The following is a 13173-nucleotide window of genomic DNA, read 5'->3' on the forward strand; positions in this document are numbered from 1 at the left end:
AGAGAGAGATAGGGTGTAAGAGAGAGAGTGAAAGAGAGTGTAAGAGAGAGAGAGAGAGAGAGAGAGAGAGAGAGAGAGAGAGAGAGAGAGAAAGTGAAAGAGTGTAAGAGAGAGAGAGAGAGAGAGAGAGAGAGAAAGTGAAAGAGAGTGTAAGAGAGAGAGAGAGAGTGAGAGAGATAGAGAGAGAGATAGGGTGTAAAAGAGAGAGTGAAAGAGAGTGTAAGAGAGAGAGAGAGAGAGAGAGAGAGAGAGAGAGAGAGAGAAAGTGAAAGAGAGTGTAGTGAAAGAGAGTGTAAGAGAGAGAGAGAGTGAGAGAGATAGAGAGAGACATAGGGTGTAAGAGAGAGAGTGAAAGAGAGTGTAAGAGAGAGAGAGAGAGAGAGAGAGAGAGATGGTGTAAGAGAGAGAGAGAGAGAGAGAGAGAGAGAGAGAGAGAGAGTGTAAGAGAGAGAGTGAAAGAGAGAGAGAGAGAGAGAGAGAGAGAGAGAGAGAGAGAGAGAAAGATGGTGTAAGAGAGAGAGTGAAAGAGAGAGTGTAAGAGAGAGAGAGAGTGAAAGAGAGAGAGAGAAGGGGAGAGAGTTTGTGAAAGAGAGAGAGAGAGAGAGGGTGAAAGAGAGAGAGAGTGAGAGAGAGAAGAGAGAGAGAGAGAGAGAGAGAGAGAGAGAGTGAAAGAGAGAGAGAGTGTGTGAAAGAGAGAGAGAGAGAGTGTGAAAGAAAGAGAGTGTTGTTACAGAGTGGATTTCCATCTTTGTCCTTGATAGCCTCTGCTATTTTTAAATTTTCTATAAATAATAATTGTATTAAACATAGTAAAGTGAATATATACGGTCTAATTCAGTTTGTTTAAAAACGTCCGCAGCACTGTTGTGTCTGATCCACACTAGCTCCACACACACACTAACACACCATCACATCGTTGTCACTGTAGCGCTGTGAATGACCCACCACATAAATAACACCTTTCCTGTGGTGGTCCTGTAGAGGTCCTGACCACTGAAAAACTGGGTGAAAGTGGGCTGACATTCATGCAAATGTTGAATCTACTGTATGTTACTTTAATATGATTCAGTCCAATATTATCTGTTATTAGAAAGTTCCTTTAAATACTGTTGAATTTTATTTTATTGTAATATTTACCATAAAGAATTGAAAACAGCCTTTAGTTCCTTGCAAATTATTAAAATTATTATTCAAACAGTACACTATACATTAGAAATGATATATTACATACATATGAAGTGCAATAAATGCTTCATTTGTTTTTCTTCTCATTCACATTACTGTATTAATGTTGTCAAGAATTGTGTTGACCTGAAATTTCATTGTCACTTAGAAATGATGTATACAGGCTTTAAAAAAAAAGTCAATACAGTGCATCCCTGCCTTGTGTTCTAAGGCCTTCAGTTTACACCCCCATGCCTTTGAAAGTTTCAGCCTGGTGGTCACATGACCGCAGCAGCCGGCCAATCACACCGCAGGGCTCAGATTTCAATAGGAGGCTCTAATCCTGGAGGTCTGGAGAGAAGGAGGCTAACCAGAGGGATTCCACTTCCCTCAGTCTGACTTCAGACTGACCGACACTTCCGCAGTGGACCTGGAATGGACAAGCGATGGATTAAACCCCATGTTGTTGCCTTGTGGAGTTTATTATTGTGGAATGCTTCAGAAAGAGGTGTGAGGAGAATGAGGGGGTGAACTCATCACTCTTTCTTTGAAGACTTCCTGGGAAGAGGAGAAAGAGAAGAAGAATGGGGGCAGGAGCACTCACCATCTGTGTAAGTACGGAAGAATGCTGGCTTGAGGGGGGAGAGAGAGACAGACAGACAGAGAGAGAGAGAGAGTTGTAAGTGAATGAAGAGAGAGGACTAATATGTGCTGGCTTTCTTAAGGAGAAAAAAATGAAAACAAAGTAATCCTTAAGAAAACCTTAAGCTCAGGCAGCCCTGCGGTGTTGTTGTGCACATGGCTGTTGGCTGTCATCCTGGGCCTGAGTTCGGCTCATCCGGCATTGGTCATTTTTTCCCCTTTTGCCTCTTCTACTTACAAAAACCCTGCTGTTGTGTCCACTGCAACACACATTAATTCCTTTAGCAAATACATTTTACAATTTTTATATATTTAATACGCCCTGTGAAGGACTGGCGTCCCCTCCAGGGTGTATTCCCGCCTTGCGCCCAATGATTCCAGGTAGGCTCTGGACCCCCCGCGACCCTAAATTGGATAAGCGGTTACAGATAATGGATGGATGGATATATTTAATACAATTTTAACTACTTTTTAATCAGTGAATGTGTGAAAAACGAAAGTACTGCATTTCATTCTCAGTATATTTTTGAAAGTGCTTAAATCTGTTCAGAGTCGGAGTAAATCCGGCTCCTACCTGGAATCATTGGGTGCAAGTCAGCAGTCCATCATAGGGCATCACACACACACACACACAGTCATTCATACACTCACACCTGTTGACACATTTGAACATCCAACCCACTATACCAGCAAGAACCTTTGGGCAGAGGAAGGAACCCAGAACCCACACAGACACAAAAGATCTTTTTCTTTTGATTTAACATATTACATTTGGATTTATAACCTGTTTTGGACTTCTGTACCAGACATTAGTTTCCGTGTATGAAAATATCTTTCCTAGGGAACTATATTTATGGGGTAAATGTAGAGTAAAACATTGTACAAAATGTAGAGGCAGGGTGAAGTGCAGCTGTTGGTGAAGGCTTTTTAGAGTCGCTGTAGTTGCTCCTAGGCCACCCAGAGAGAGAGAGAGAGAGAGAGAGAGAGAGAGCATGCTGAGGCTTGCTGTACCTTATGTGGAGCAGAAACACTGAGAATTGACTCCATCTGAAAACTATCACAGACAAAACAAAGGCCAACATTCAAACAGTCACAACAAACAGGAAAAACATGGAATAAATCAGAAGGTCCTTCCAAAAGTACAAAAACAGCTTATATTCTTAAAGGAATACATTGAACAAACATGCTAACGAGGCTAACAGTGACTTAAACACAATTAGCCTCCAATTAGCACAATTAGCATCTTCCAAATTAGCTGTTTCCTTGAACCCCATCAGCTACAGATTCCCCAGTGAAAAATGTTACTGCTCAAACATTGGTTATTGGTGGCTCAGGAGACGTAATGGTGATTCTTCTAAAATGTCTTAGCATTACAAACAGAGACATATATAATCTACAGCTATTAACAGAACTCTCTTTGTTCCACATGATGCTAAGTTAATGCTAAATTTACAAAATATCATTGGCTTAATGTCCAATGATGTCGCTACTTTCATTTTTTGTTGGCACCATTGGCACTGAACCTTTACTAATGACTGCTTACTAGGATAAATAATGTAATAACTATTATTACACTATAATAGTATATTATAATAATTTGGTAATTAGGCTTGTAAAAAACTAGCAAGTGCCCCCTTGATGCCAAAAACACACCAAGCCTAAAGTCCTTGAAGACTGAACAACTCTGTCAGTGTAAAATACCACCTGCTAGTGTGTTTTAGTCAGAGATGAGTGGCAGCAGTCATGTGTGACTCAGTACTCCCAACACAACATGGTAGGGAGCATGTTGTAAGAGCAGTTTTAACACCAAGGGAAGGGGGGAGGGTTAGGAAAGTAATCTGTTTCTTCTCTGAGAACAATAGAGAGTGGTGTCAGTCGTAGTTAAAGGGCATTGTCAAGGAGAACGCCAAGGAGCGCAGAGAGTTGTGAGTCTTTACTTGTCAATGAACACACTCAAAGCTGTCTGGAGGGCTGACCCGAGTGTGAGTCATGGCACATGAGGTCACTGAGCCACTGAGTTAGAGGATAGATCCTCTCACTCTTTGTCAGTGTGTGTGTGTGTTTGTGAGAGAGAGAGAGTGTGTTTGTTTTCAAACACTTTCAAGGAGACTGTGTTCCCTTAAATTAAGAGAGTTAAAATAGATAAATAGACAAAGCGATGTAAGCGATGTAGCGATGATTTAAATGACTTTAAGTCAATGTATTTTTGGGATATTGGGGCTAAACTTAGGAGTAGATAGTTTCTAATTGTATTGTACTTACTGCACATATGAATGACCTCACATATGATTGGCATTACCTAGGAAGACAGGTCACCAAAATGCATGTAAACATCAATATAAATCTGTTTTAAGTTCCATTAAAGTCAAAGGAACTTCCTCACAATGCAGGGAAATGTGTGTGTGTGTGTGTGTGCACGTGTATGATAGAAGACATCTGTTTGAGCATGAGTATTAGACTGGCTTATGTTATTAACAAGTGCACCACTGAACCACTAAAGAGCTCCAGAAACACACAGTTAAGAAGCAGCATACTTCAGAAAGCCGCATTCAGTTACATATACAAACATGTTAATCCCATCTCATCTGCGAATTTTAATACTTTTCAATATTACTAGATCACTAATTAAAATGTAAGCAAATTTAGCATATGTAAAAACAGGTGTTACGAGATTTACAGTGCACATGTATCTATTATTTACTATAAAAAAAAACACCAGTAAACCCACATAGTTTGGTTCATACTTCTATGAAACAGACAAAATATTTTCCATTGGGTTCTTTCTTACTTGGGTTCTTTTTATGCATTTGCAGTAAGGGTAGGCTTACAGAAGGAGACACGTACTGACCTCCTGTTAGATCCTCCATCTTTGAGAGGATACCCTTTTTAGTCATCACATCACCATCTGTGGAGCTACCACTACACTCCAGAAAGACAAGCTGCTACTGTACATAGGCTAATGTTCATTAAACGCTAATAATGCCATATAAGGACTAAAGTGGAAATTGTCTTGCAAATTTACATTAATTAAATACATTTACAAAATGTGATATCTTAACTAATGTTGTTACCTCCCTGCCTTAATGTTGTCATCCATCCATCCATCCATCCATTAACTGTAACCGCTTATCCAATTCAGGGTCATGGTGGGTCCAGAGTCTACCTGGAATCATTGGGCGCAAGGCGGGAACACACCCTGGAGGGGGCGCCAGTCCTTCACAGGGCGACACATAAATTCACTCACACCTACGTTCACTTTTGAGTCACCAATCAACCTACCAACGTCTGTTTTTGGATTGTGGGAGGAAACCAGAGCACCCGGAGGAAACCCACGCGGACACAGGGAGAACACACCACACTTCTCACAGACAGTCACCCGGAGCAGGAATCGAACCCACAACCTCCAGGCCCCTGGAGCTGTGTGACCGAGACACTACTTGCTACGCCACTGTGCCGCCTTAATGTTGTCATATTCACTTAAAATTTGAATTTTAATCTTTGAGTGAATAAAATGTCTTTCACTCTGTCAACATCAGAAGCTGAGTTATCTCAAAATGAATGGCAACCTGGTAACTAACTGATATGCAGTGTCCATGTGTGCATATGCATGTTTGCATGAATAAGTTTTTAATCACTGTGAATGACAAACAAGGGAAAGAAGATTTAATTGCCCTACAGAAATATGGGATGGTTTTTTATGGATAGGCAGCACAATTAAGTATGTGTTCAAGATCTCAATTAGCAAGGCCTGCAAACAGGCCCTGAATTAACACAAGAGATTCTTTATGTTAGTGCATTTCCTCTCATTCAGTGAGGAAATGTGTGGTGGGTGTGGGGTTTTTTTTTTGTTTGTTTTTTCTTTTTTTGTGGAAGAGTGGTGTCTAGTTGTCACGTGTGCTTTGATATCGCAGTAAAGACATGAGCAACAAAGGACCCTTTGATCATATATGGAAGCATTATGTGTCATGAGAAACTTGTAGACATGGAAATAGCTCTTAGAATTTCTTGAGTGTCTGTCACTGTAGAAAGTAATTTCTACTCACTTTAAAGTCACACACAGAAGTAATGTTTATAATGTGAGACCTGTCTAAGATTGTCAGAGAAAAACAAGGTATGACTCAGGACACGTTCATGAAATCAAGGAAAATGTAATATGAAAATTGTTCACAAAAATCACTAAATAACTAACACAACAAACTTAAATAATGTCTGGTTGGTACAGTTAATCTTTTGGCTTATATATTTCATCAGAATAAAAAATAAAATGTTTTATCATAAACGTACTATTATAGTGTGGGTAGAGTGCAGCGCTAAACGATACAGAACAAGTTGTGGGACTAAAAGCTGAATTGGTGAGGGCTGTTAATAGCATTGATAGATCATGTTTGCAAGGGAAGTTGAAATTGTGGTGTCTGCAGTTTGGCTTACTGCCTCATATTAGGTGGCAATTGACAGTTTATGATGTTTCAATCACAGAAGTAGAGGGGATGGAAATGGTTATTAACAAGGCCATAAGGAAATGGCTAGGGGTGCTGCAGTGTTTAAGTAGCGTAGCATGGTGTGGGAGAGGGGTACTGGAGTTACCACTGACAAGTTTAGTTGAGAAATTTAAATGTGCAAAGGTGAGTTGTGAGATGATTTTGTCAGGATCAAAAGATGCAGTGGAAAAAGCAGCAGAGCCAATCACATAAACAGGAATGAAGTGGAATCCGAAAGTGGCTGTGCAGGTAGCCAGGAGCTCACTAGAACTAGAAAGGATGTGATTGGCCAAGTACAATGTGGAAGAGCAGACCTTGGGTCAGGTGATTCGTGGAAAGCTTTTAGTAAGGCCACATCACCAGAGAGAAGGCAAATTATGACTTTTCTTTTTATGAGCAGGAAGAGGAGACACGGTGTGCAACAGCAGCGTCACAGGCAAAACTAGGCCAGTGGCTTCAATGGGAGAATCTAGAGAAGCAAAAGATTTCCTGGCAAGAGTTGTGGGTGATGGAGGCAAGTCATATTAAGTTTTTGCTGAGAGCAACTTATGAAGTCCTTAAACACCGCATAATTTTGGACAGTGGGTAAGTAAAGACCCTAGTGGTGGATTATGTGCAGGGGTTTGCACGCTAAAGCATATTCTATCAGCTTGTAAAGTTAGTTTATCACAGGGTCATTATACATGGAGACATAATCAGGTGCTAAGGGTTTTAGCATGTTTGTGGGAAATCAAACAGCTATAGGTTAATGCATTGACAAGTGGCTGTAGTAGTAAAATAGCTTTAGTCACCAGGGAGGCCCGTGTGGATTAAAGAGTAAGATAGGACTGTAAAGCTGGATTGGAGGGTGGTGGGTTCTTTTGGTGGAAAGCAACAAATCAGTGATCTGATTGGTCCACCTAAAGCTTTCCTATTGGTCCATCAATTGGCCGTCAAAACAGGGTCTTAAATCCGCAATTGCAAAAAAGAGATTCGCACACGCAGCAGAGAAGGCGAATGTGTGGATTTTTTTCCACCTCATTCAAAAACTCCCACTGTCACATTTGGAACCTTAAAAAGGTTTGCTCTTGCATATTTTAAGCCATTTGAGAAGTAACTGATTCACACATTCACAACACTTCATTTACAAATGCAAATCTTTTTTTTTACACATTTGTGAATTTAAATTATCATTATTGTTGTTGTTGTTTTAAATTTGTGCATTCCAGTACATTTGTGGATTTTAGTTTTACTTGTCTGTAGTTGCTCAAACGCAGTTACAAAGTCCGTTAAATTTGTGAGTATTGTTTTACAAACTCAAAATGTTTTTCACACTTTTTTGACTACATAGGTGGGCCCTATGTGAAGCTCTAATGGATTGGCATAGGATATTTTAAATCTTATGTATGATTATAATAATTACTTATTTTAAGATACTATGAGACATGCAATGTCAGTGAGTGAGGTTTGGAAACAAAAACAGGTGGAATACAATCGCGGTTTGTTGTATGTTGTTAAGAACAGCTTTAAATAGTCATTTGAACTGAAACCAAGTCTCTGAGAGTCGTTTCTCCATGACTAAATTATTTGACTGAATCGAACATATGACTCAAGCTTTAACAGACACCACTTCAAACTCTGCTCTGTTTAGTTTGTTAACATCTCTGGTTTGATTAAAATATAGAACAATTCTACACAGTCCAGTAAGGTTATGCTCGAGTCATTTGTGAACACACAGTGAGCACCAATACTGGATTTATTTCTCTGTTTTAAATAATTAAATGTAAACACAACCGTAAACTCTTGTGCCATGTTTATAACGTTTATTGGAGTTGAACCCCTGCCACATTGATTCAGCGTAATGGAATTAGAAAATGTAAAATTAATAAATAAAAAAGAATTATAGATCTACAATTATCAATAAATTATTGAGACACAGCTGACCGCGAATACGTAACAGTAGCGCTACGTTCATAATTATTTAGTCGATAAATATTAAATTAGTGACGTAAAATACAGCGGTTGTTTAATTGGAGAAAATGCATTTTTATCTAAAAACGTTTAAAAGACACAAAGAAAACAGGAAGGTTTCATCTTTGAGAGACAGGCCTAAATACGTCTAAAGCTGCATTTCTGCCTCAGACCTGAAGAAAGCTGTTTATATTCTTTTATTGTGTATGTGGATATGAAAAGATTATATATATATATATAGTCTTTCCCCTAACTCCGGCCGTCCCCTGATTCCAGCCACTGCCGTATATGGTGTAATTCCGCTCTCTCTCTTCGCCAAATGCATTGGGTATAACAATAAAACATAAGTTCCAGCCTTAGTAGGGCATTTAAACATCAGTCTTGAAAGAAATCACATATCTAAACAATATTTAAGTATCTCTAACGGTGTTGTAATTATTTGTGTGCAAAACTGCAACACATTTCCATTTCGCGACAGATATTTCCCTCAGTGTAAAAGTTAGCTTAGCGGTTAGCTTCCTTTTCTCTGAGGGGAAAATCTACCGCCATTGTAATCCTTACATGTAGAGTACGGATACCAACACAGGACAAACGTAATCTCATTGTGAACTTTTCAAAACCACCGAATGTGGTAGCAACTGTCTCGTTTGACTGTCACAAGCAGGGGAGGTGGCTGAAGTTAGGGGACGCTAATAATCTTAGCAGTATTGGCACCTACTTAAACAAAAGCATTTTTATCTAAAAACATATTTTCTTTCAAAGTCAAGCAAGTCTTGGACATTAATCTACACATATTTGACTCCTGAAAAATGTTGATTTGAGTGAGTAAAGTACTTCTATTTATTTACAGTTAGCTAAGATTTCCAATATTGTAATTAAAGTGGCAGGAAGTTGTCATAATTACTATAAATATAAATGTTTAAACTGAAACAAGCTGAGGGTGTTTACACTAATAGTTGTCGATTTAACACTGGAGAATTTGCTGTGTATTTCTACTTAAAATATACCTACAGGTTTATTTTTGGTTTTTTTTTTTTTTTGGGAAAAACCTAAACCGTAGGAATGGAACTGTAGTAAAAGAAGAGTGAAAATTACAGGGAATTACTGGGAATTGCTGTGTTAATTTTTTTTATTACATTTAATTTGAATTTTATCTTTCCTACTCTACTCTTTTCTGTCCTACTCTAATATCTTGTTCACATTTTTAATGGTGTCCTTCCTTCTCACCTAAGCCCTGCCTACTGTGTCTGAAAGCTGTGTCAGCTGTCTTTTATTTGGTTGTTGAAGGCTATTAGCCATTGCTTGCATTGGCCTATTCCCTTAGATACAGGTGCACAGCAACAAGTGTCTTGACGTAGCCACAAGGACAGGTTAGTTCCCTTTTGTATCCATGCCTCGGCAGTCTGTTGTGTCACAGTAGGAGCATTTTAAAGTCCCAGAGGAGCCTCGTGAGAGATCTGTGGCACGAGGAACCGCTGAGATGAGGTCCAGGAGAGTCGTGCCTTTGGTTGACTGTTCTCCTCTCTTATGTTTCTCCAAGCACAACAAGGCGGCGGTGCAGATCCGGGAGGACATGAAGAAGATGGTGCAGCTGCCCATGCTGAAGCCGTGGCCAAACTCCACCACCACCACCACCACCTCCACCATGGTCACAGGAGCCCAGAGAGTGTTTGGTGTGTCCCTGTTAGAAATGAGTGAGCTGGGCTTGGTGACAGACGGAGTGCCTGTGGTGGTCAGGAAAATGGTGGACTACCTCATTCAGCATGGTGAGTAAAGGGGGAATCTTCATTCTACAATCATTGTTCAGTTTATTAGAATCACTGATCATTCACTGGTCACTTGACACTTTGGTTATTTATATGTAACATCATTCTATATGGAGTACACTCAGCTGCACACACTAAAAACATATACTGCTTATTTACTCAGTTGTATAAGTATTTTGAAAAAACTTTAATGTTTATATTTTCCAATATGTTAATCTGAAGAAAGGAATCAAAACTCGGTGCTAAACCTTGCAAGGTCATATTTAAGTTTATTGAAGGCAGAGAATGCGGTCAATATAAACAGCAACAGTATAATTTTAAAAGGACTTTTCAAAATTTTATATAACATTGGTAAGGTGTACAGACACCGACAGCATTTAAATAAGACTGAATTTTGTTAGGGGTGGCACAGTGGTACAGCAGGTAGTGTCGCAGTCACACAGCTCCAGGGACCTGGAGGTTGTGGGGTCGAGTCCTGCTCCGGGTGACTGTCTGTGAGGGGTGTGGTGTGTTCTCCCTGTGAGTCTCCCTGACTGTCTGTAAGGAGTGTGGTGTGTTCTCCCTGTGTCTGTGTGGGTTTCCTCCGGGTGACTGTCTGTGAGGAGTGTGGTGTGTTCTCCCTGTGTCTGTGTGGGTTTCCTCCGGGTGTGAGTGTGTGTGTTGCCCTGTGAAGGACTGGCGCGGGGGGTCCAGAGCCTACCTGGAATCATCGGGCGCAAGGCGGGAATACACCCTGGAGGGGACGCCAGTCCTTCACAGGGCAACACATTCACTCACAAACTCACACCTACAGACACTTTCGAGTCGCCAATCCACCTACCAACGTGTGTTTTTGGACTGTGGGAGGAAACCGGAGCACCCAGAGGAAACCCACGCAGACACGGGGAGAACACACCAACTCCTCACAGACAGTCACCCAGAGCGGGAATCGAACCCACAACCTCCAGGCCCCTGGAACTGTGTGACTGCGACACACTACCTGCTGCGCCACCGTGCCGCCCCGCTTACAGATAATGAATGAATAAATTAATTTTGTTAGCTGTCATTAAGGGCTGGACAATGAACAGTATATAATCCACTGAAAAACTTCAAAGAACAAACAAGAAACATGACATCACTATCAAACATAAACCTTTTGGCTTTGTAAGTATGTTTATTTTTATGCTAAATACTAAATTGAGTGCAAAACTGATGACAGCGCCCTGTGATGACCGTCAGTCGGTGACAGATGCTGTAAATAATGTATATTAAAATATTGAAAATGTGTTTATAAATAATATCACTGTCATTAAAACATTTGAATTTCAATATTGATATTGAACTTGTCTAGCCCTTCTGTCCTCTATTTGTTTCTTAGACCAAGACCAACATTCATTGGACAATTTTTCATATCAGACCACTCTTAACCTAACAGTGATACTATGAGGAGCGAAGAATTAATGGGGGTTTCTGATAAACTGGCCAGTGTATGTGTAGTCAAAACAAGGGGGAGGAAACTTGACCTCATGTCAGTGATAAAGACTTGAGTCACTTGTCTGAGTCTTGTTTTCAGTTGTGCATTATTGACAAACGCCCGTCACCTGATCCTCTTATCACAACTGGCACATTGCTCACTGTGTGGGTTGTAGATTAGTTGTTATGTAGCAGTTGGCATGTGTGCTGTTTCCAAGGTGAGCGAATATCCCATTATTTAAAGAAATGACTCATAGTAAATTGTCACTTTTTGTCAGGGAGGTGCTAACGGGGTACTATAGGGTGTTTTCGTCTGAAGATTATCACTGAACAGCCACATAGGCTGCAGTTATTCATGTTCTCCCCTAGATGGCGGTACAACATAACATGGCGCTAGTTTCCTAGCAGAGGCCGAACAGAGATTCCACCTCTGCGTAGACATATTTGTCTAAAGAAAATATTAATGCTCATGGCATGAGTTGGCAGTTAACTCTAAACCTAGGCTTAATCCATGACCTCAAACTGGACCATAAACTTTCACTGGAACTTTCAGAACATTCCGGCCTATCACAGCCTTTGAATTTGTATTTATATTCAAACTTACACAGCAAAATCACTATTGTTAAATCAACACTATTAGTGTTAAATTAACACTGTTAGTGTAATTATTTAACACTCCCACTGTTAAGACAACACTAATAGTGTTGATTTAACACTGGAGAATTTGCTGTGTACTTATAATTATTGAGCAGGCGCCACAATTCTTCACTGAAAAGTAATTCAAAAGGTAAATGGTGCAAAGTCTGGTGATTTAGTAAATTTGTCTACGTGGGTTTCCTCCGGGTGACTGTCTGTGAGGAGTGTGGTGTGTTCTCTCTGTGTCTGCGTGGGTTTCCTCTGGGTGACTGTCTGTGAGGAGTGTGGTGTGTTCTCCCTGTGTTTGCGTGGGTTTCCTCCGGGTGACTGTCTGTGAGGAGTGTGGTGTGTTCTCCCTGTGTCTGCGTGGGTTTCCTCCGGGTGACTGTCTGTGAGGAGTGTGGTGTGTTCTCCCTGTGTCCGCGTGGGTTTCCTCCAGGTGACTGTCTGTGAGGAGTGTGGTGTGTTCTCTCTGTGTCTGCGTGGGTTTCCTCCGGGTGACTGTCTGTGAGGAGTGTGGTGTGTTCTCTCTGTGTCTGCGTGGGTTTCCTCTGGGTGACTGTCTGTGAGGAGTGTGGTGTGTTCTCCCTGTGTCTGCGTGGGTTTCCTCCGGGTAACTGTCTGTGAGGAGTGTGGTGTGTTCTCTCTGTGTCTGCATGGGTTTCCTCTGGGTGACTGTCTGTGAGGAGTGTGGTGTGTTCTCCCTGTGTTTGTGTGGGTTTCCTCCGGGTGACTGTCTGTGAGGAGTGTGGTGTGTTCTCTCTGTGTCTGCGTGGGTTTCCTCTGGGTGACTGTCTGTGAGGAGTGTGGTGTGTTCTCCCTGTGTTTGCGTGGGTTTCCTCCGGGTGACTGTCTGTGAGGAGTGTGGTGTGTTCTCCCTGTGTCTGCGTGGGTTTCCTCCGGGTGACTGTCTGTGAGGAGTGTGGTGTGTTCTCCCTGTGTCCGCGTGGGTTTCCTCCGGGTGACTGTCCGTGAGGAGTGTGGTGTGTTCCCCCTGTGTCTGCGTGGGTTTCCTCCGGGTGCTCCGGTTTCCTCCCAAGTTCCAAAAACACACTTTGGTAGGTGGATTGGCGACTCAAAAATTG

The 13173-nt window shown here is 41.1% G+C and overlaps 1 protein-coding gene and 1 long non-coding RNA gene across 12 annotated transcripts in view; one reads left to right on the top strand and one right to left on the bottom strand.

The window, feature by feature from the left end:
- Positions 1–1651: 1651 nt before the first annotated feature.
- Positions 1652–13173, top strand: part of fam13a (family with sequence similarity 13 member A) — a 77547-nt gene continuing 66025 nt past the window's right edge. For 9 of the 11 annotated variants that reach the window (XM_066678708.1, XM_066678711.1, XM_066678717.1 and 6 more), the window contains exon 1: positions 9715–10000. In XM_066678708.1, the coding sequence (XP_066534805.1) occupies positions 9715–10000 (286 nt within the window). Of the gene's footprint in view, positions 1776–9714; positions 10001–13173 lie in introns of those variants that run through there. The other 2 variants (XM_066678714.1, XM_066678719.1) reach the window with 1 other exon arrangement.
- LOC136705281 (uncharacterized) overlaps positions 1690–13173 on the bottom strand; it is a 23866-nt gene continuing 12382 nt past the window's right edge. Inside the window, exons 2-3 of the long non-coding RNA XR_010804046.1 lie at positions 1927–2066; positions 1690–1796 (exon numbers count right to left, since the gene is read on the bottom strand). This is a non-coding gene — a long non-coding RNA (uncharacterized lncRNA). The remainder of the gene's footprint in view (positions 1797–1926; positions 2067–13173) is intronic.

This window comes from Hoplias malabaricus, chromosome 8 (genome assembly GCF_029633855.1).
Source record: "Hoplias malabaricus isolate fHopMal1 chromosome 8, fHopMal1.hap1, whole genome shotgun sequence".
Lineage (NCBI taxonomy): Eukaryota > Metazoa > Chordata > Actinopteri > Characiformes > Erythrinidae > Hoplias > Hoplias malabaricus.